Source organism: Triplophysa rosa, linkage group LG2 (genome assembly GCF_024868665.1).
Source record: "Triplophysa rosa linkage group LG2, Trosa_1v2, whole genome shotgun sequence".
In the NCBI taxonomy this organism is placed as follows: Eukaryota; Metazoa; Chordata; class Actinopteri; order Cypriniformes; family Nemacheilidae; genus Triplophysa; species Triplophysa rosa.
Genome location: NC_079891.1, coordinates 18,577,575 through 18,599,197, shown reverse-complemented (window position 1 = coordinate 18,599,197; position 21,623 = coordinate 18,577,575). Strand labels below are relative to the sequence as shown.

The window sequence follows — 21,623 nt, the reverse complement described above, 5'->3', positions numbered from 1 at the left end:
ATGGTTACTGAGGGAAGTCCAGTAATCTCTGGTGAGCGCAACCGTGTTTGTCTGTCTTATCCCTCCTCGACTTTCGCTTTCTCCTCTTCGTAAGAGTCGTGAATCTTCTTGTAACAGTGGCTCTCGAAGGTAGTTCATATGTGTAATCGTTAGATGCGATGCGAATAATTTCAAGTAGACCCTCGTCCTCCACTACATTAACTGGCCTACATGCTGTAGCCACCCATTTAGCTATCGATGTGGTGAGTCTGTTGCTTGTGAAGTTGTCCATCCGTCTCTGCTGAAAACAATCTAGTGTGGTCTGCCGCGAGGAGGAGAGCTCTCTGCGTCAGTTGTATGCTTCGCTTCAAGTGATATTTTAAACTCGACGTGCTGCGGTGATAGCTTAATTCACATCGACAATAAATGCAGATCACTTTAGTCTTGTCGACAGAACCATCAGACATCGTTTATATATGAATTTTACGTTCAGAAGACCTATTTATTTCTCCAATTTCTGTTTGCTGCTGCATCGTTTATTTCTCAAACTACGGGCAAGGCCAAGGTTCAAACAGAAAATGCGCGCTGCGTTAATCGCACGTTAATAAAATTAGTGCCGTTAAAAGGAATTTGCGTTAACGTGTTATTAACGCGTTAATTTTGACAGCCCTAGTTAGGGCTGCTCGATTATGAAATTTGATTGACGATTAATTGTCTAATAAATCTTGCGATTATGCGATTAATTGTCTTTCGTTGCGGTTGTGGCGATTAATTGTCTGTTTTAGGGCTTTGGCGATTATGACGATTAATTGTCTGTTTTTGAGCTTTGACTTTTAATTCTCATTCATTTTTGATTCAGCGATTGAAAGACCATATTGTTCTGAATACAAGACTATGTTTTTTTCTTGGAAATACATCAGAAAAAATTGGGTCATCATATATTTAAGGTTAGGCTTTTACCTGTCAATAATACAACCACCAAATACTTGTAAATGAAGTAAATTGATCAGGTGTGAATTGAAGCCACCATTAAAATACTATCAGTCATAGAAAAGCTTCTAGTCTGTTTTTTTCTCACTTGCAAGACTACAGTAAAATTTTACTTGTGTGTTAATGAAATTTTGGTAGACTGGTTTTCACACTGAGATTTGCTTAAATAATATTAAATTGTACTGCAGGTAATTTGTATATGTTTTAGTTTATTTTTAAGTGATTGTGTTGTGGTGGTACATTTTACAAGTATTACCATGCTTTAGTAACAATATATACACTAAAATATGCAATATGCAGATGCACTACAGCTCCCCCTAGTGTCTTCTATAGAGATGTGCGATAATTGCGATGATCCGAAATCATCGCGATGAGGTCAAACAATCGCGATGAGACGATTATTTAATAATCGTGACAGCCCTAGCCCTAGTTTAAACACATGTATCCTGCATTAGCTTAACACTGCATACAATACATGCAATACATTTAGTTATCGTAGCTTAGCCGGGGAAATTCTTGTATTCTGCAGGCAAAACATATTTTAGTTGCTTCCGCTTCATCATAGCATTGAATGCATCTCTTACACCCACGCATACTACGTCTTTGGGGGGCGGGGTGTATCAATTATATATTGATCAGTTTGGTAAATATATATGGTAGTCGACCATTAACAAAAACTGGTCACACCGGCAGGAAAAAAGACGCAACATGCGACCATTTGGTCGCAGTCTAGAGCCCTGCATTATGCTTCATGTAAGACAGCATGTGCTTTCTTAATTTATTTTTATGTTAAATGCATTTTCCAATTAACTAATATCTATGTTCCTGTTATGTTTCCCATAAACAGCAAGATTGGCTCAACCAATGGTGTGAACTTTTGGTGCAATGACATTCTCAGACAGTCTCACGATACACCTACTGTGTTTTATATTAATCTTACTTCTCTCCTTATAACCTCCACCAAAATCTCATCATTAACCTCTCACAATAATGTACAACATATCAGGATACATTACTGTTGTCTTCTAAAAACACGACTGGGAGCTTAGCATACAAAGTTATCTATTATTGCAAAGAAACAAAGAGATGTACAGTATACTCAACCCTCAACAATATTTCATTCTCCATTCTCCAGCCATCTTACCTTATACACCTGTCCGTAGGTGCCATTGCCCACGACCTCCACCAGCTCGAAGATTCCTGCTGGGTCCTGGCAGAGAGAAATCAACTTTATTATTACAAATCGATTTTAACATGCAATAGTAAGAGAGTTTGTAAGAACTGGATTACTCAAGAGATGCAAAAACAAAACACTTCTATCACCATCACTTGTAGAGAAAACTGAATACATTTCTGTTCACTGCAAAAATTCTCATTTTATTCAGAACAAATATTTAGGCTTTACTACCAGACAAATTTGTTTTTTTATTCAGTCTTACTTCAGAGAATATATCTTAAAACAAGAAAAAAATGTTTTGAAAAAAAAACTAAGCATAAATCCAACAGAATTTCTTAGGCCAAGGTTTAAAATAAGAACATAATTTGGCAAATGTACTGCCAATGTACTGGCAATACCCCCATTTATAACTATATAACCATAGCCTAAATATCACTTTATTTACTTTATTCTATGAAACTTTGCTACGTATATGGAATAACAGTTTTATAAAAGCAATAAGCCCTGCGAAGCAGTGGGTTACAGTGCATTTTATAACAGCTAAGGGCGTGGTGGCACGACGTGAAGCGGCGTGCCTAAAACCCCCTTAGTTGTTATAAAATGCGCTTGTTAATAAACCCTTTATAATAAGGGTTATTATAACCCTTTATTAATAAACCCTTTATGTAACTTCTATAATAGTTTATGAAGCTCATATGCATGTCCTCAGCTGGAAAATGGAGCCAAAAATGAGTAGAGAGTTAAGAACAGCCAGTGCAGCACATACACAAACTGTGATTCAATATGGCCTCAGTACAGCTCTGTGGGTGGACAGGGCTAATGTTCTTTCCAGCTCACACATATACATTGTGATCATCTCTCTCTTCTGCCTCCAATAACGGCAATCTTTTCTCGCTCACCCTCTTCATCTTGTTTTATCTTTTCCTCGCTTTCTCTCTCACTGAGATTTGAAGTGCTGAGCTACATAGCAACATGCTCGCATGTGAAACATCAGTAATAAGCCGAAAGAAGATTTGAGCACATACAAACTTATTTAAAACAAGTTTCACATCAGAAAACAACAATGATGACCTCAAACTGAGTTTACAAAGATCACCAGAGGATCATAACATCATCAATGAAGACAGCGGTGGTCTACATAATTTAGTCTATACATCAGAGACTATTTGTCTTTGGAAGGGAGAGAGATGACAGTTAAGCAGGGAAATGAATAAATAACAAATGACTAAGATGATAAACAGATGACATGTCTGTCCGTGCAGATAAAAAGAGGACACGGTGAAAAGGGAAGACGGAGGAAAGAAAGTTTGTTCAAAATTCCCCCCTAGCATTTTTTATCGTGAAACAAAGCAAGAGGAAAATAGAGATAAGAGATGTTGGAGTGACATCAACAAGCTTTACAATTCAAAATATGGCTTAAATCTTGAAATATTTTTATGTCAGTGCTGGTGTGATGAGTGACAGAACAAAACATAGCATGCAGCATGAAACCCTGCCCGAATATTCACTGTACCATCACTGAAAAATCCCACATGAATCAAACTGTAATATACTGATCCGTCAACACATGCAAGGATACGTAAATGTACATAGTCGTGTGAACAGTGAAATCAAGATAATCATGAATTGCAAAAAGATAAAAAGTTGCTTTGGATAAAAGCATCTGCTAAATCACTAAATGTAAACAGACAGTTCCAGCATTATGGATAAGACAAAAAAGTATGTAAGAATTCTGTGAATAAAAACGTACAAACCAGAACCCAACAAATGGAGAGGGGATGGCTATTCATAGGCCGCAAAATAATTATTTTAATTTTCATGTGACCATTTAGGAAAAATATTGACTGTTATGGATATGACAGTTCCCTCACCTGACTATGAAAAACTATGTTTAAAAACAAAAAAGTAGGGATGCACAGAATGTTCAGCAACCGAAAACATTCGGCCGAAACTAGCAAAAACAGCATGTTCAGTGTTCGGCCAAATAATCAGAATTTCTTGCATGGACGTTTTTTCTTTAAATCATTTTGCAGTGTAGCCTATAATAATCCAACAGTTTTCGTTTATTCATATTTTTAGCTTATAATGTTGAATGACACTTTCAACATGAAGTGTTTTGTTGTAGGGGTACAGAGTAGAGTACAATCTTTCAGCAGTCAGTTATAGGCCTAATATAGGCCATTCAAGAATTTTTTGTTTCAATTTAGCCTACTTGTTTTGCTCAATTTTATTTTAAATTATATTGTATTACATTGAAAAGCAAGACAAAATATAAAAAGCACATTTTGTCCATTCAGTTTATGCAATAGTGAAAAAAATTGGCTAAATAAATAGAAGAAATGCGAAAAGCCATTTTCGGTGTTCAGCCGATAGAGTTTGTAATGTGCGGAGTTTTCCGCGCACGAGAGAGCTTTGTGATGCGTGCGGCTCGGGTTTTTCCTTTCAGGAATTGCTATGCGCGTGAGGGTTTAAAACCTGAACACGAGTTGTTCCCATTTGGCAATCAAGTAATAACAGCGCACGCGGCGTCAATGGCGCATTTGGATTAATGATAATGACTTACAGCAACAGTTTACTTTCTCTTGTTTAAAAGGTTGCGGTGGGAAGTAACAATGTTGCCAACTGCACTGAACTTAAACTCTGATAGAATGCTAATTGCAGTCACACGAGCATTTTCTAGACACGTAAGCTTCTGTTTCTGTCCACAAATCCAGCTTGTCATAGATAAATGAGCAAATTGCCCCGCCCCTCCATACTATCGTCTATTGGCGATCCACAAGCTGGCGATAGAACGATCTGACTATATTGAATATCGCTAATGGAATTGGCCAAATTTTATACTGTAATTCCAAAAAAATTGTATTATAGGCCAGTTGGTCATTCTCTGAAATGCCTTTTTTTTAAACTATCACTTTCAAATACATTCAGTATACAGTATGTATACATGTAACACATATCATGTATACATCAACATATCCTTATGTTACAATGATCGAGTTATATAGTGCAGACTTTAGAGTATGTGCTACATTATCTATAAAATACCTTTAAGACAACGCAAGGCTGGACTAAACAGTTGAGAAACAATCTTAACAGTCTTTACAATTAACAGACAAAAGTCGAAGTCATCAAACCCAAAGGTAAGTCCATCACAGCCAGTCTGTTATCAATATTTAAGCATTACTACTGTAGATCACGTTTCACCATTACTGTGTAACCTCACAAATGAGTCTATCAATACGCACTGAAAAAAGCTCCTCGTCAGCTTCACAACAAACATCTGGCTTTAACTTGACAGCTGGAATTTTGATCAGCCAAAGACAAGCTTCTGTTACATTGGTAAAGCACCACAGAATGTTTGAGTCATCTCTTATCAGCAGTATTTACACAATTGCTCAGTTAAATACTTGATGTTGTGATTACTGTTACAATGTTTTTAGCCTATTGGCTCATTTACATAAGCAGGCTGCTAAGCTTTTCATTGAAATGATATAACAGAAACATTTGAAGATATGATTGTACAAAACAAGTGAACTCTCAAACACTATATATTCTTTGCTTGTTTTGAGCTAAATGTGATGCTCATATAGGTTATTCAAACTAAGTGATATGTAAGGGATAATGTGCAGGCAGCCGGTTGTTAACTGTACCTGTCAAAATGATTTGCAGCATCCGGGTTACTGTGTGTTATTAGTTTTGAGCGGTTGTTATCTGGGAATAACGAACCTGCAAATGTCGCAACTGGCCAATCAAAATCAAGCATTCCAACGAGCCGCGTAATAAATACAAATAATGAAAGGGTCACAGGTCTAATGTTCATCACAATGAAATAACAAATCACCTCGGTTGTGAGCGCGACTCTAGCTAGAGGGTCAAATGTAAGGCTGCCCTCTTTTGATAGTCTAAAAGCATTTCCCTCCCCTAACCGTGTACACACACATTCATTCGTGTTTGCGTATATGCAGTATCTGGGTGTTATATAGGACAGCTATCAAACAATGAGCTCAAGTGAATCATCATGTTCACACTCTTTCTTTCTTTCTTTCTCTTTCTCTTTCTCTCTCTCTCTCTCTCTAAGGGCAATATTACACCGAGCCCGGAGAGCTATGCCACCCAGTAACTCACTGTACCAACAGACAGGAGAACAAGAATTACGGAGAGCTGAACATTCCTGCCTCAATCACAGTTGTTTGTCAACATCAGCGATTCATGTGCTGAAGACCAGCACATATAACTGTTAAAGTGTCAAAATAGACAATGGTTAAGGTAGGGGACATACCTTGATGTCACAAACAATGGTGAAAATGACAGCTAGATTGTTTATCTATATGCAGGAACTAGAAGTCACCTTAATAGTGAGTAATTAGCCCTAAAACACTGGATTAGCCACCTGCTAACATTCCACTAAACTATGAATAGATTAGCCTTCTGCTCACGTTATCTACATAGTGAGACTATTCCAACATAGCATGTCTTATCTGGCTGGTAGGGAAATTTGAATCGTACATAAATATGTACATTATAAGAAACCAGCCACTGACACATAAAATAATGCTAAATTATTACATATGTGTGTATGATTGTCTAAATGTAAAGATACAATAGTGTTAAGCAGGGTATTCCCCATATAACAATAGAGCTGTTCTAAGATTACAGTGAAAGACTTTTGGTGTCAACATTTATTTGCAAGGTAGGCCCTCCCAAACCACAGCTGCGTGCGTATGTGTGCGCGCGAGCGAGAGAGAGAGAGAGAGAGAGAGAGAGAGAGAGAGAGAGAGAGAGAGAGAGAGAGAGAGATTTGCTCACGTACATATTATACATACAAAAACAGTAACACTCCAAATCTGGATTATTATCTTGACGTAACACAGGCCCAAGGACTCGCCTGTTCACAGAAAAACGAACCACAGTAACAGGATCACACCTTTCTAACTTAAATCTTTAACGTCACATTGTCAATAAAAGCTCTTAATAGTTTAGACTTTCAATTTTACATGTCTTCAAAACACACAACACTGGCAGTGATCGCATTTTGACGGATTTCTTTCCGTGGTAAAGGCCCGGCAGGTGCAGGTGAACATACAAATACACACACAAACACACACACGGTAAACTCACCCGCAGGGCGGCCAGGTCGATGTCATCCAGACTCCGCGTAGGTGCGTTTTCGGACATTTTCAGAGCAGTCCCTGAAGGTAGCGACGATTAAAAACACGTACTCCGTACTTTTATTGTGATTTGCTTTTCACAATGTTTATTTCAACGGACGGTTCATAAAAACTTGTAAGCTTCCCGGAGAAACATTTGGCTCGTCCCCGCCGCCGCCAGTTTAACCGAGTGCGAAAACAGCTGCAGGATTTCTGCCCATAAAAATATTTTTTTACCGGAGAACAAGAGGTTCTTCAGGGCCAAGTGGTCCTGTTCTTCATACGAACGTTAGCAGACGATGTTCGACAGCCTCGCGAGCATTTATAGATGATAAATGCTTGAGGTTTAGCCTATAATCCTAAAGATTGCATAGCGACATTTACATGAGCTTGAAGTGCCGCTTGGATCCGATCAGATGTGCCACACTGCGCTCCCTCTCTACACTCATTCTGGCAGCACTGCGTAAACTAAACCAATCGTACCACAGTGAAAAACACTTGATTTATATATTAACGAGCAGTATAATCCGAAATATGTGGATAGAAAGGTAGACGTTTGAGAAGCCTATCTCCCAAACAGCAGCGCTCGTGATATCCGCGTCAATCTGCCACAACCTTCATGTTCGGCGCAACCCACGCACACGCCTTAAACAGGATTTCTAACTGGATTTCGATGTCACTGCTCGCCTTAACAAATGCCCGCAGTTTTCAGAAGTCTCTAAAACGCGTATCAGATTGAACTGCGCGATCCCTACGTCAAAAACAAGAAGCGTTTACGTCGAATAATATTCCGCCCGCCTGGCAAACTTTCATTCTCTCCTGCCGTCAGTCAGCGGCGCCTCCCGGTTGTGCGCAAAACCTCCGCCGATTTGTCGGAGAGAGAGAGGGGGAAGAACGGGAAATCATAAACAGCCCCTTGTTTTCAGACCGCGGGCCTTTTATCCCAGCGAGCGAGCGATGGTCACGACGCACAAATATTACGATGCGATTATTCTGTAAGGAGTCGCCCCGAGACTTTTAGACATCAACTTTGTCCGTTTGGTGTAATGTGTTATGTTTTGATGTTTCAGATTCAACTTCACTGTCTAGGTATGATCCTATTTCTACTTCTGCTCGCTGTGGTCGGGCTGTGACGTCCCCTCCATGCAAGAATTCACACAGTACTCTATTTTCCAAGCGTTTTCTTTTTTTCCCCTCTCCTCCCATACTTCTCACTCATGTCTTCCTGGGCTGTTGAAGTGCTACGGTGCTTCAACAGGGACAAACTACCTGAGTGAGCTAGTCACAATGGAGACAGGTGGTGTCAGGATAAAACCCACCATACAGTATTTATACACCCTATAGAATGATTTGTGCGCCGTCACGTATATCCAGGTTTGAAGTTTTAATAACACACAAAGGTTGTTAATCAAGATTGATTTTAATTCAAGTGTTTTTCAACAGTTTTGCATGCTTTCTAAATAAAGCATATTCTACTTACATGAAAAATGTAAAAATATGCATAAGCAGATTGATACATTAAAATGTTTGAAAGCATATAAAGACAGTGATTTGTAAAATGTATCCGTTTATAAAAAACAAACATGATTGCTTAATGTGGAATATGACAGTATTATCATGCTTATATATCTAGTGGTTTCTTCATATTCAAAGCAGGTCCCATAAAGTAATAACATTATATATAGTATAATTTAGCACTATTTTACATTTACACATGAATATTAGCAATGTTAAAATGGGACATTGACAAAATTAGCTTTGCGTTTCTGTCCTTCACTCTGCTCCACTTGTTTCGACACCCCCTCCGAAAGCAGAAAGTGGAATGTTCTGAACCGCTGACATTATTACATAACAAAAAATTCTCCTGGTTGTCATGGAGATAAGGGGGGGTGATAAATGTTGAGCAGAGACTCCCCCCGAAAACCTCAATGTTTACTTCCCCACCTTCTTCCCCCCACAACCCCTCCCTCTACCTCTTTCAAAAAACATTACATCATCTACCTGTCCAAGTATACCACCACTTCCCTTATCCTTGCTTGCCAGGTCTCTCAGATTTACGGTTTATCTATTTTTCTTCCTTGGCAATCTCCTCTCTCTTTCGTCCGTTCTCTCCATCTCTCTCAGCAGCCAAGACCAAGTCAGCTCTTTATACCAGTCACCATAACAACCACAAATGTTCTGACAGATTTGCTGCCACTGCATTGAGAGGTGTAGTACTGTAGTGCACGCAAGAGAGGGAAAAGAAGGTAAAGCGATGCCGTCTGCCCACACACACATTTGCAACAATAAATGTACGTTCTGTTCCTTGGTCATCAAAAATACTCCTCTCTCTCGCTTTTCCTTCCTCTCTCCTTATTCTGCCCTTAATATGCAGCACTTTACATTATCGCCATTTTAAATACTCGGGACATTACATTCATGCCCATTAGGGGCATTTGAGAACATCTGTTATTTCAGTCATATAATGAAATTAAAGTTATTTCATTGTTATTTTCATATAATTTGCCAAGTGCACTATGCGTTTATATTCTTATACATTATCTTGTGTTAGTACATGGCCATTAGAAAACATCTAGGTAAATTTTATTTTACCTGAATGTTACTTCATTGTGGGTTTTAATATCATTTGCATTATGTACTTCTGACATAATATGTTTATATTCTCGTACAACATTATCACATGTTAGTACATTGTACTGTGGTTAGTGGTCTGAGACTATTACTGTAGTCCAAATCAGACCCAAAGACAAATGTTGTGGCTTCCATCTCAATTAGTTTTGATAATGTGTGACACTTGTTTATTTTTCATCGTGGGTTTCACACTAAATCGCACTGTTTGATAGCCTACTCGACTCCTCCCTGCTATGTCCACACCTCCGTAGGAACCATTCCTTCTTTGCTTTTAAGTGGTGGGAGCAGGTTCTCCCCGCACAGAAAGTGCAACGGGAAATGGACCAGGATGCCCCTGACGGCCTGGAGTTCTTGTCCGGCTTTCTCCGGGTCAACGAGGCTGACGTTTTCAGCTTTCCTGTGCTCCATTAACTCACGCAAGTTGCGAATGGAGTCCAGAGGAAGACACCGGAAGACCTGCACCGTGAAGAGAAAGCATTGAGAGTTTAAATATATGATAATGATACCAGAGAAGTATATGGGAGGGGGGTGCTGTTGTCCGATGTCTTCACAACAGAATTACTTAGAACCTGCAAATTACAGTAATTACAGGATATCCCATAGTATAGATGTACATTTGTATCAGTTTAAACATGCATAGTAAATATCGATAAACACCTTTAGTTAAGGACATCAGATAGATCAATGTCAGTCGTAAGAGGGTTTAGGGCATGTTTAGAATGCAAGTTTTGTTCCTCACCTTTTCATAGATGACAGCATTTGATTGGGCGATTCTGTTCCAAACATCGTTGAAGAAATGATCACTGATTGGATCGTCAATGTCGAGAGCTGGATCCGATTTTGCTCCGAGAAGCACGCTGAGGACAAAGGGGGAAAACTAAGTTTAGTCGAAAAATTCTTTTAAAATCAACCTGGTTTAAAATCATTCATTTGAAAAATTTCAGACCAAACATTATTCAATTAAATGTTATCACTCCAAACCTAAAACGCATCACACAGAGTAAAAGTATAAAGATGTTCAACTTACAGTCTATTGAGCCCAAGCATACATTTTAAACATATTCAGTGCATTGGTGCCGAGTTAGCCGATGTTAAAAAAAAAAAAAACGTGTTCATTAAACAAACATTAGGCTGACTTTGTGCATTTCAGTCTGCCCCAGGGGTAGCAGCTCTCTATAGTCTTACACAAATGAAAATGTTTGCTATCAGATAAGATTAGAGTGGAATAATTCAAAACAAATCACATGATCCAGACACATGCACACAGAACACGATCGCTTGAGGTCACATCCCAAGGCCAGAAGTGAAAGGTGCCACAAACATTATTTGAAGCATCTCACTGTTTCCCTTGGCAACCAAGAGATGTTCTGGTAGCTGGCGTTATGGAACGCATCGTGCCAACACAAATTGCGCCACACATACACCTCTTTCACTCACACACTCCTACACAGATAGGAAAGAAAATGACAAGAAAGGATAAAAGCTAAGGTGCTTCACAGCACAGACACAGACCCATCAGAGCTACTGAGTCATTCGTACATTGTAAAGATATTGTCATGTTAGTATCTCTTAGAAATATCTCAAGATATGTTAAAAGAGAGAAATGCAAAAAAAGTGGAAAGCTGATTGACTTTTGGTGATGGGATGGCTATTAATGATTGATTGAAACTTCTTTCCGGGTTGATGTGCAAAACATCCTAAAACCGGTGTGCCTGGAATGCAGCATAAATCTATTCTTTAAATCAAAAACACCTTTTTAACAAAGCCTGCCGACTTTGTCCTGGAAACACGCACACATACACACCCAAAGCACGCTTTTCGTAAGGCGAGTGCTAGCGGTCCAGCCTGGTACTCTTCTCCATTCATGACTGAAGGGACTCTTTCTTCATCCTTCACCAGCACGGCCAACTCGCTGTCACGACTACCCAGCATGCTCCTGTCATTGATGTTGGCTGACCCTGACAACAACAGGAGAGAAAGGACAGCAGGAAGAACTTTAGATATGTGCTACACTTCTGTACACCAATAGATGGAGCTCTTCTTCAACACAGAAACAGTACTGTGAGTATCCCGAGTTATTTGCATTTTATGTCACATGGTCTCACCTATGATGTAGCAACGGTCGTCAGCAATGAGGGCTTTGCTGTGGACGTAGATGAGTTCTGTAATGGGGGAACGGCCGAGCTGAGCGTGTGTGCGCAAACCACAAAGAGAAATATACTGTGTCCATTCATCCTGCACTGATGAAGAGATGCAAAGTCATTAAAACAATGGCAAACCATTTGTGCGATTGCTTAATGGGTTGAACAATACTGATTAATCTAAATCATTTAGATTCAAGAGAGAAGTGAAAGTGACAGACTTGGTTCGTGACAGGATGCAAAAATGCACCAGACTGTCAGAATAACAGACAGCTAAATAGGTTTCATTCAGACACCTACTTTTTTCCTTTAATCTTGAAAGAATGGAGTGTTCCCCTCTATTAATTGTCCTAGACAAAAAATAAAAATGGTTTCTTTGGTTGTTCTTTTGGTTGAACACATTGTCAAGTTTTTCCATTTTGTGAACATGTGTATTTAAGTGATAGTTCACCCAAAAATGAAAATTCTCTCATCATTTACTCACCCTCAAGTTGTTTTATTTTTGAAATTGGTATACATTTCTTTGTTCTGTTTAACACAAGATATTTTAAAGAATGTGAGAAACAGTTCTGGGGCACCATTAACTACCATAGAAGTTTGTATACAGTATTAATCAATAGTGCCCCGTATCAGTTTGGTTACATTCTTCAAAATATCTTCTTTTGTGCTAAACAGAACAAAGACATGTATGTCAACAATGTAAGGGTGAGTAAATGATGACAGAATTTTCATTTTTGGGTGAAATTTCCCTTTAATACAGATGTGTTTGTGTGTGTGTACCTGTAGGTATAGTGCAGTATAGCCTGAATGGCGTTTCCTCCTCCTTGACTGATGTCACCCTCAAAGCCAGGCAGCAGGGGGATTACGACAAACACCCTGTACTTCTTTCCCTCACTACAATACAGAGATTTACACATACACACATTAGAGAAACCAACAAACACTTTTTACTAGACACAGAAATGCACAACAGGACCGAAATAAAATTGATATAATACACATTCTAAATCAAATAAAAAAACTCCTAACCTAACCTTAGAAAATGTACCAAGTTTGGGATGGGATGTTTTTTTTTTATGATGCTGCTAGTGACTCTAAAGGCAAACATCTCATGTAAACCGGTATATTTTCTCAACCACCATTTGGGTCATTTTGGCCCTTGACTGCACAATAAATGTCATGATACACTGTATTTTCACACAGCTAACACACCTGTGAGCGCGTAGGATCCGATTGACGATAGCATCTCCAATGGTGTTGTGTACGCTTTTCCCATCTGAGCATCTGATGAAGAACTGATTCTGAGAAAGAGGAAAAACAGCAGAAGGTTTGTGTCTGGGATGAATCTACATAAGATACTGTAATAGTGCGATTGTGTCCGAGTCAGCTGAGACCACCTAACGGAAATGACGGCCTGCTGCAGTATTCAATGTGTCTGTTGCTGGATGATTTGTGATCTGTTTCGTGGTTTATATTATGTGTCAATCAAAATGTTGTCTACAGAGGTCTTTTAGTAAACATTTTACAAGACGTACAAAACAACACTGGTCCAGAAGCACTTCCTATTTCAGTTTTAGGCATTTTTCAGACGCTTTTATGCAAAGCGACTTACATTGCATTGTATTATACATTTGTTTCTGACTATGTGCAATCCCCTGGGATTGAACCCATGACCTTGGCATTGCTAGTGCCATGCTCTAACCACTGAGCCACAGGAAAGCTTTTCTAACACTACACAAATGTTACAAAATATAACCAACAGAACATTTAGAATTGACTGAAATTTTAAACAAACATTTTTAGGACTTAAGTATAAATGTAAAATAAATGGACTAAACTTAAAAACGGTAACAGGAAGTGATTCTGGATCCATGTCTTACAAAATGGTATATACTAGTACTCATTTACTACTAGAATGTGCATTATTTAAAATGTAGACACAAAAATTGAATCTGGATCCAGTTTGAGGAGATCTGTTACATTCTTCCTAGTTTACAGACTGACTGGCATTAGGACCCTGTTTCCCTGTTTTTGATAAAGCAGAGGGCTATTGTGTGCTGCCAGCTGAATGCAGTCGAATCACATGATCCAGTGGGAAAGAACACTGCATACAGCTCCACAACAGTGAGACCCTGTGTGTAAGAGCAGTGCCTGTTGAGCCGTGTGTGTGTGCACTAATCTTATGAGGTAAATGCTGTTGGTCTTCTCAAGTTACTCAGAAGTGTTTGTTACCTCTAGATACACGTAATGTTGGCTGTTCTCGATGACATGTACATAAGCATTAAGGATAGAGCGTTCACAAGTGCCTGAAGACCAGCGATCAACAGAACGTAGAACCTACACAAAAGAAAGCAAAAGAGAAGACAACAGATGATGGCAGAGAACAATGATGCTATAAATGGTTAACAGCAAGAAATGTGCTGTTGTGTACCTGTACAGATGCTTTTGCTGCGCCAGGGACAGTGAATGGAAGCTTATCTGCTGTGCTGTGAGATTTTGGTAGTAGGTATGGGTAGAAGTCATCTTTGTACTTACTCTTGAAGATCTTAAACATACAAAAAAAAGGTAACGCTTTACAATATGGTTCTATATGTTAATCCATTAGCTAACATTAACTAAACTGGACAATGCTTCTACAGCATTTAATAATGTTAGTTCATGTATTTTCAGCATTTACTAATAGATTTTAAAAATCTAAAGTTTGATCTGTTAACAATAGTTAATGCACAATGAATTAACATGAGTAATTGCGTAAAACCTACCAAAGATGCGGAAAAACTATATTGTTCATTGTTAGTTCATGTTAGCTAATGCATTAACTAACAAATACAACCTTATTGTAGTGTTACCGAAAAAAAAATAGCAATAACATTAGTTTGTAAAGGGCATGTTGATTCATAAAAAATATTTCAATTAGTTATTACTAATCACCTTAGTGAAGTTCCAGCGTTGGATGAAGTGACGTGCAATATCTCTGGCTGCTTTCCCATGATGCACAGCACCCAGGTCCCGCCAGGGAATACGTGGTACCTGTGTTCTGTCCACATTGTCTGAGAAAACAGAAAAATGTATAGGTATAACTCATGTAACGCATGACATTTCATGGCTCTGCAAGACTTCAAAGGACCTTAAAAAATATGTTTTACATATGAGGTAATGAGAACGTTTAGCTTTAGTTCAAACATGATGATGTCTTTATGAAAATAATTTTTAAGAAGGTATTTAGAATTTATTTGGGTAAATATAAAGGTTTTGGTATTCATAGGACTGTGTACCTTGATAGGGCTGATCAAGCTGTGTCCAGTCCCTCTTGATAAAGTTGCTGTAATCTTTTCCCAGCCACAAGAGGGCATTCAAGCTCAGATCTACTTCATCCTCACACTTCTCATCAGATGAAAGTTCTGTCAAAGGAACTGCTGAACTGTCCACCTTATCAGACTGAGAGAGGAACACCAGAACAGGGAAGACAATGGACAATAGAATGCATTAGAACCCATTATACATTTTGTCCACACTGGATGCGGTGCGACGCGACAATCACATTAGAACATGCCGTGTGTCATGTTGCGTCGCGCCTGTCGCATCCGGTGTTATGGTAACAGTACGTTTTTGTCAATTGTGTTATATGAAATAAGCTGTAAAACAATTCTTCAAAATATCATTTTATCTCACACAAGTAAAAAGCTATAAAATAATCATCCCTTTTTGGGTGAACTTCCTTTACTTAAATCTAGTGTTATACTTTTACCTCTGGGTCTGGCTCTGCTGTTCTTTTAGGGGATGGCAGGTCGCTCAGCCTATAGTCACTGTCGTCCCATCTCCCAAAAGCAAGGTCCAATCCACCCATGAAGGCCACAGATTGGTCAATGGAAACCATCTTCTCATGATGGGCCCAGAGGAACACGGCCGAAGCCACATGATCAGGGTGACGCATCACCTAAGCAGAAGAAACACAGATTGAGTCATGTAAAAATAAACAGTCATGCAGCTATGGTGATATTATCCCTTATGTGGAAAACACAGGAAAGAAGAAAAAAATGGAAAAAGGAAGTTGCAAAGAGAACGGGTGTGGTTGTATTTAATAGCGATATGTGAAGATAACACAAACAGGCTAACCTATGGTAAAATAGAATTCAGTGAATTGGTCTTAGACTAATTCAAACTAAGTCTAGTCAAGTTTATTTGTAAAGAGGATTTCACAATACATATTGTGACAAAGGTTTATGAGAAAATATCCTCCAGGAGATAAAGAAAGTATAAAAGAAAGTGAAAGGGTGAGAAAAGTGGGTGTGGTGGGAATTAGAGGACAAAGAGCAATACGAAAAGGTTATGTGTAGTATTTAGTGTTTCAAACCTTAATATTAGGGTGCAGGTTCATCAGAGTCTTCTTACTGTAGCCACTGTTAATACCCAGTGCCATTTCCACTTCTTGGTACAACAACACGCACACTTTCACTCCCTGCTCCTAAAAAAAATAAACCAACACGTCCCATCAACATATAGTTATTTGCTTAAGAGTTCTTCCAGAATGGCTGAGTGATGCTGAGATCCAGCTTTGCCGCAAGCAGCTAGTGGTGCTTAAGAGGCACTACATCACATTTTGTAATGTTTTAAGAACTTATTTGAGTTATTTTGTCTTATGGAATACACCTAAACATCTGTTATGCAGCATAAAAGGATAATAATAAAGCTAAATATGTACAACTTTTTTATTTCTATTCTGCATGATTGATTGAAAAAAGTTTTTTCCCATACTGCTTTGCGTTTGAGAATCTTGTCCAAGCGCCAATATGTGTTTGTGGCTGGACGTTTGAGGAAAACCTCAGGACTAAGCCTGTGGAGATATAAAAGTTAAATGACATAGATTTCAAACTTTCAACATCCACACATCTACCTTCAACATATTAACTGTTAACATTAGATTAGGACAACTAAAGATCTTAAAGGGAAAAAAACAAAAATTATTTCATTATTTATTCAGCCTCATGTCATTCAAAACCTGTATATTGTCACTGTCAAACCTTATAGCTCTATTATTCATGATTTACATTTTTTTCATTAATCATTAATCATTGTCATCCTTTATATTTGTCTTTGGGGTTTGCAAATTGTGTTTTTTTTTATTTCCTGTAAAGTTTTCGAGATATCAGCTTTCAGTCTGACAGTCACAATATGGCTTTCTTCAGTATAACACAAAAGAAGATATTTTGAGAAATGTCTCTGGTTGTGTGCCCATACAATACAAGTCAATGGTGGCCAATGTAGTTTGGTTACCAGCGTTCCTCAAACTATCTTCTTTTGTGTTCTACAGAAGAAAGTCATACAGGTTTGGAATGACATGAGGAAAAAAATATATATTTTGGGGTGAACTATCCCTTTAAAGGAAAAGAAAACATTTCAAAAACATACTACTGTATAACTGAACCATCTCTGACCAAGCACATGTGTATTGAGCGCTTACCACCAATCAGTAATGAAGATCTCCTCCTTGGCCTGTTCCAGAGCATCAGCCAGGTCTGAGAAATACCCATTCCCATTAACATACCTGTCAATCAACAATTACTCATTCAGACAATTCCCATTTCATTCCATAAATTATAGAATCAATCATTCTCTACTGAAAGAAAGTATGGTAACACTTTATTTTACGGTGCCCTTGTTACACGTTACATTTATTTACTATAGTATTTACTATACATTATGCATAATTACATATAACTACCCCTAAACCACACCCTAACCCTATAGTAAGTACATGTAGTTAATTATTATTACTCAGTACTTTAATGTATAAATATAACTGTAACACGGGCACTGTTCAATAAAGTATAACCGAAAGTATAACCACAAGCCTATAACACAAATACACACACCACTTTGTGAGGGTGTCTGGCCTGGGTGGGGCGAAGCCGTCAAAGAGATGTGTCTGGGAGAAATCACAACAATCATAGAGACTTCGAATCTCATGACTCCACCACTGAGCTTGCCTGTAGCTAATGCACTTAATCACCAGCTTCCTACAAAACACACACACACACGCATGTCTGGTTTATTATCTCCGTGGGGACAGTCCATAATGAGTTGTATACTGTACAAACTGTATATTCTAACCCTTACCCCTAAACCTAAAGATCATAGAAACTTTTTGCATTTTTAGATTATTAAAAAATATTGTTCTGTACAATTTATAAGCTTTTTTGCCCATGGGGACCTCAATTTTGGTCCCCATGACACGAGTCCCCATGTGTTGGTGTGCATTCAGGTTTAGGTCCCCACTGGGATATAAAACATGAACACACTCACGGTGCTGTACACTGCTCTATTGTCTTTGTAATACAATCCATCTGATCAGTTCTAGAATCTTGGTCATAAGACCTCTCCTACCATTTGCTTCCAGAGGCAGAACTGAACTACTCTTGAACTATAGTCTAATGGTAGACCGGGTTACCTGTTGAAGTTTTCGATGCAGACTCCATGCTTTGTGTCAGTGTACATGCGTCCAACCAACACCTTCAGTTCAGGCTCAAACAGCAGAACGAACGACACCACGGGAGGATCTCTACTTAAACAGAGCAATGACAAAAATTAAACATTGATGATAAACACTAGAATAGATTAGATTAAACAATTATTAAAACTGAGTTAATTTGCAACAACCAATAAGAAACCCTTAAGAAAATGAACCACGTTTTTTTTTGTGGTACAAGTGTAGTAACCATGTTTTTTTGGCGCATTGATTACTTTGGGCAAAACCATGGTTTTACTACAGTAACCATCGTTTACTATGTTTTTTACAAAAAACATGGTTTGCAAAACCATGGTTATTTTGTGATAACCATCGTTTTACTACAGTAACCATGGTTTTTTTTGTTTTAACTGTAGTAAAACCATTTTTTTTCTATTTTAACTGTAGTAAAACCATGGTAAATTTTTGTAAGGGAATGCTTGAAATAAAGTGGAAAAATACAACATAAATCAATGCCGAAGTGCAGAATTTGTGTATTGCTAGCACTAGCGCTACAGAGCTAATGTTTACACTACAGTGGCCAGTTGCATAAACCTAGCAGCTAAGTTAAGACTGTGTCTTAACAACCACTCACTGTGGTTGTCTCACTGACTTGCTATTACTTTTCAGATTTAAATTAGACCATTCTACCTTTTTATGTAACTGATTTAAAGAAGTTATAACCAATCTTGCGGGGTAAAATATCTTACTAACTTGTAAGACTAGTCTAAGCATTTTATGCAACTGGTATCAGGAATCAACTAACCAAGGGCTTAAAGCTCTCTTAAAGCTACTTATAACCGTCTCTGCATGTCAGCCTGGAATTGGAGGTTGTAATTTAACAAGAAACGAGTTGCACACATGCTTTAAAGTGTCTGCGGGGAAGTGTGAAAAAGATAAGGAGCGGTATCGGTTTTGCTGGGTGAAGTCAAGGTCAGGCTCTGCAAATGCTAGGATACGGCAACTTAATAGTCAAAATTTTAAATGCAGTATTTATTAAAATGACTTGTACAACAAATTTTGAAGGCAACCAAATTGTTTACAGTCCAGAATCTAGATAAATACAGTGTGGGAGGAAAGGAGTCTTGTACCCAGATCAGACTGGTCAGAGCAGAGCACAATTCTGAGCTTTCTTTGTGTGGAAATGTTTATATATAAATAACAGGCAAGACTGAAACACTAGGAATTATGTGGGTTTATCTCAGTCCAGTTCTTCCATTGTTTGATTTACCGCCTTTGTTTTTTTTAAAAATGTGTGTCAATACATCAGTTTTCACCCTCAGGGTTTTTACTGTGAATGGCAGAATAAAGGGATGTGCAAGGTTGCATCTCTGCTTTTCAGTAAACTTGCTGATTGACTTTTTGCGAACTTTGACATACATGTGTGACTTATGGTTAGCACAACTTACATAAACTATAACAGATAGGATGCTATTAGTCCTGTGTTTGCTGAAATATTTAAAAAAATGCAGACTAAGGCATTTGTTGGTTATCATTTCTGTGCTAGATAATTCTGAATTACATATACACTACAAAATACTATAGAACCCTTTCTAATTTCACACACCCAATGTATGTTCTTGGTTGGTGGTACATGCAAACACGGTATTTCAGTGTGGAGGACAAAGGTGAGAACCAGTCTAACAGGTTTTAGATCCAAGCACTAACTGCTAGACTTATTAATCTATTTTAGCCTTTCAATGACCTACTCTGATTTTGAAGCTTTAGTCTGTGACGTTATTTATTTACAATAATGTAATTGGACAGACAATCCTTATCCCAATATGTACATAAAGTATTATCTGTGTGTAGGTTTTCACTTCGCAATGAAATATGTTGTTTTATAAGTTTAAATATCCTAAATAATTTGATAGACAATCAACTACAGTATATGAGGTGAGTATAAGTAGTTGCTTCTCTGTTTTTTTTTATCAGAATGAAATCTCTACTAAAAAAAATATCGTAACATGCAACAACAGTGTGATTCATGAGCGTGTGTGTGTTGCTGGAGAAACTCACCTTGACATGTACAGAAGGAACGAATTCTTCACCACCAGCCAGCGCCGAGACCAACGGAAGCAGAACTGATGGTGTCCAATACAGTTGAGCCCCAAGATGCGGTGACCCCCTGATCTTTTCAGAATATAACCCTCTCTGTGGAAAAACCAAAGATAAACTAAAGCAAAATGACACAAATAGAACTACAAAAATATTACTAAAATCAAGCAACACGAAAGACATGCATACAATCTGAACTCACATTCCTTTAGGTCCAAGGTCTCTGACAAAGGAAAGTGGACTGATGGCAAGAAACTCCAACTAAAACCACATTACAAACACATTTGTTATGCAAGTACGTTGTAAAGGACAGACAACCGTGTGTGGAGGGCTTAACCTGGATGTGGGGGTCATCAGAACTAACCAAAATGTGTAAAACTAGAGTATATTAAGGGACATTCTCAAAGATAAAAATGATTCATAAATAATATCAAACAAAGCGATGAAATGGTTTTAAAGCAATGAACGTCTACAGTAGTTCCTCGTTTAAAGAAGCAAGTGTGTTTTCTATGTATGTAAGCTTCTTACCATCCCACGAAGGTTCCTGTAGAAGCCATTGTCCAGTAAATTGTTTAAATATTCCTCCAGGTATTTCTGAAACAACACACATGAAAGGAAAACGTTCACCCAACTTTAAAAATCCTCTCATAGGTTACTCAACCTTATCCCAACTGTCTGACTTCCTTTCTTCTATTTGACTGTTTTTATTTGGGATCTTATTTCTTAGTTGTCAATAAACGAAATTGGAGACCTTTTATACGACTTTATAAAAGGCATGCAGCTTTTTTACTGGGCTCTCCAGGACTCCAAAAAATGTATGAAACGCATCATGGATGTGTATTTTGTATAGGGAAGTGAGAACAGTACTGCATGTGTGTACCGGCTTGCTAGATGTTCTTCTGATTCTGTCTGCTCCATGTAATGTCGGCATCTCCTCCGTCAAACCCGCCAGCTGTTGCCTCCGCATGGCGAACCTTAATCATATCACATGCGCA

The 21,623-nt window shown here is 38.3% G+C and overlaps 2 protein-coding genes across 6 annotated transcripts in view; both read right to left on the bottom strand.

The window, feature by feature from the left end:
- Window positions 1-8,460, bottom strand: part of mink1 (misshapen-like kinase 1) — a 44,078-nt gene extending 35,618 nt beyond the window's left edge. For 2 of the 3 annotated variants that reach the window (XM_057359430.1, XM_057359438.1), the window contains exons 1-2: window positions 7,265-8,460; window positions 2,114-2,179 (exon numbers count right to left, since the gene is read on the bottom strand). In XM_057359430.1, coding sequence (XP_057215413.1) covers window positions 2,114-2,179; window positions 7,265-7,321 — 123 coding nt within the window. In that variant the 5' untranslated portion in view covers window positions 7,322-8,460. The remainder of the gene's footprint in view (window positions 1-2,113; window positions 2,180-7,264) is intronic. The other variant, XM_057359422.1, reaches the window with a different exon arrangement.
- Window positions 8,461-8,647: 187 nt separating this feature from the next.
- Window positions 8,648-21,623, bottom strand: part of pld2 (phospholipase D2) — a 31,376-nt gene continuing 18,400 nt past the window's right edge. The window contains exons 5-26 of one of the 3 annotated variants that reach the window (XR_008964865.1): window positions 21,509-21,602; window positions 21,157-21,222; window positions 20,831-20,889; window positions 20,590-20,724; window positions 18,514-18,627; window positions 17,939-18,082; window positions 17,527-17,610; window positions 16,821-16,899; window positions 16,420-16,530; window positions 15,814-16,002; window positions 15,341-15,503; window positions 14,997-15,115; window positions 14,497-14,610; window positions 14,298-14,402; window positions 13,278-13,366; window positions 12,846-12,959; window positions 12,366-12,415; window positions 12,030-12,164; window positions 11,729-11,882; window positions 10,664-10,781; window positions 9,295-10,380; window positions 8,648-9,157 (exon numbers count right to left, since the gene is read on the bottom strand). Coding sequence is in view for 2 of the 3 variants with exons in the window: in XM_057359451.1 (XP_057215434.1) it covers window positions 10,156-10,380; window positions 10,664-10,781; window positions 11,729-11,882; window positions 12,030-12,164; window positions 12,366-12,415; window positions 12,846-12,959; window positions 13,278-13,366; window positions 14,298-14,402; window positions 14,497-14,610; window positions 14,997-15,115; window positions 15,341-15,503; window positions 15,814-16,002; window positions 16,420-16,530; window positions 16,821-16,899; window positions 17,527-17,610; window positions 17,939-18,082; window positions 18,514-18,627; window positions 20,590-20,724; window positions 20,831-20,889; window positions 21,157-21,222; window positions 21,509-21,602 (2,461 nt within the window). In the remaining variant the exon portion in view is untranslated. Of the gene's footprint in view, window positions 10,381-10,663; window positions 10,782-11,728; window positions 11,883-12,029; window positions 12,165-12,365; window positions 12,416-12,845; window positions 12,960-13,277; window positions 13,367-14,297; window positions 14,403-14,496; window positions 14,611-14,996; window positions 15,116-15,340; window positions 15,504-15,813; window positions 16,003-16,419; window positions 16,531-16,820; window positions 16,900-17,526; window positions 17,611-17,938; window positions 18,083-18,513; window positions 18,628-20,589; window positions 20,725-20,830; window positions 20,890-21,156; window positions 21,223-21,508; window positions 21,603-21,623 lie in introns of all 3 variants that reach the window. The other 2 variants (XM_057359451.1, XM_057359460.1) reach the window with 2 other exon arrangements.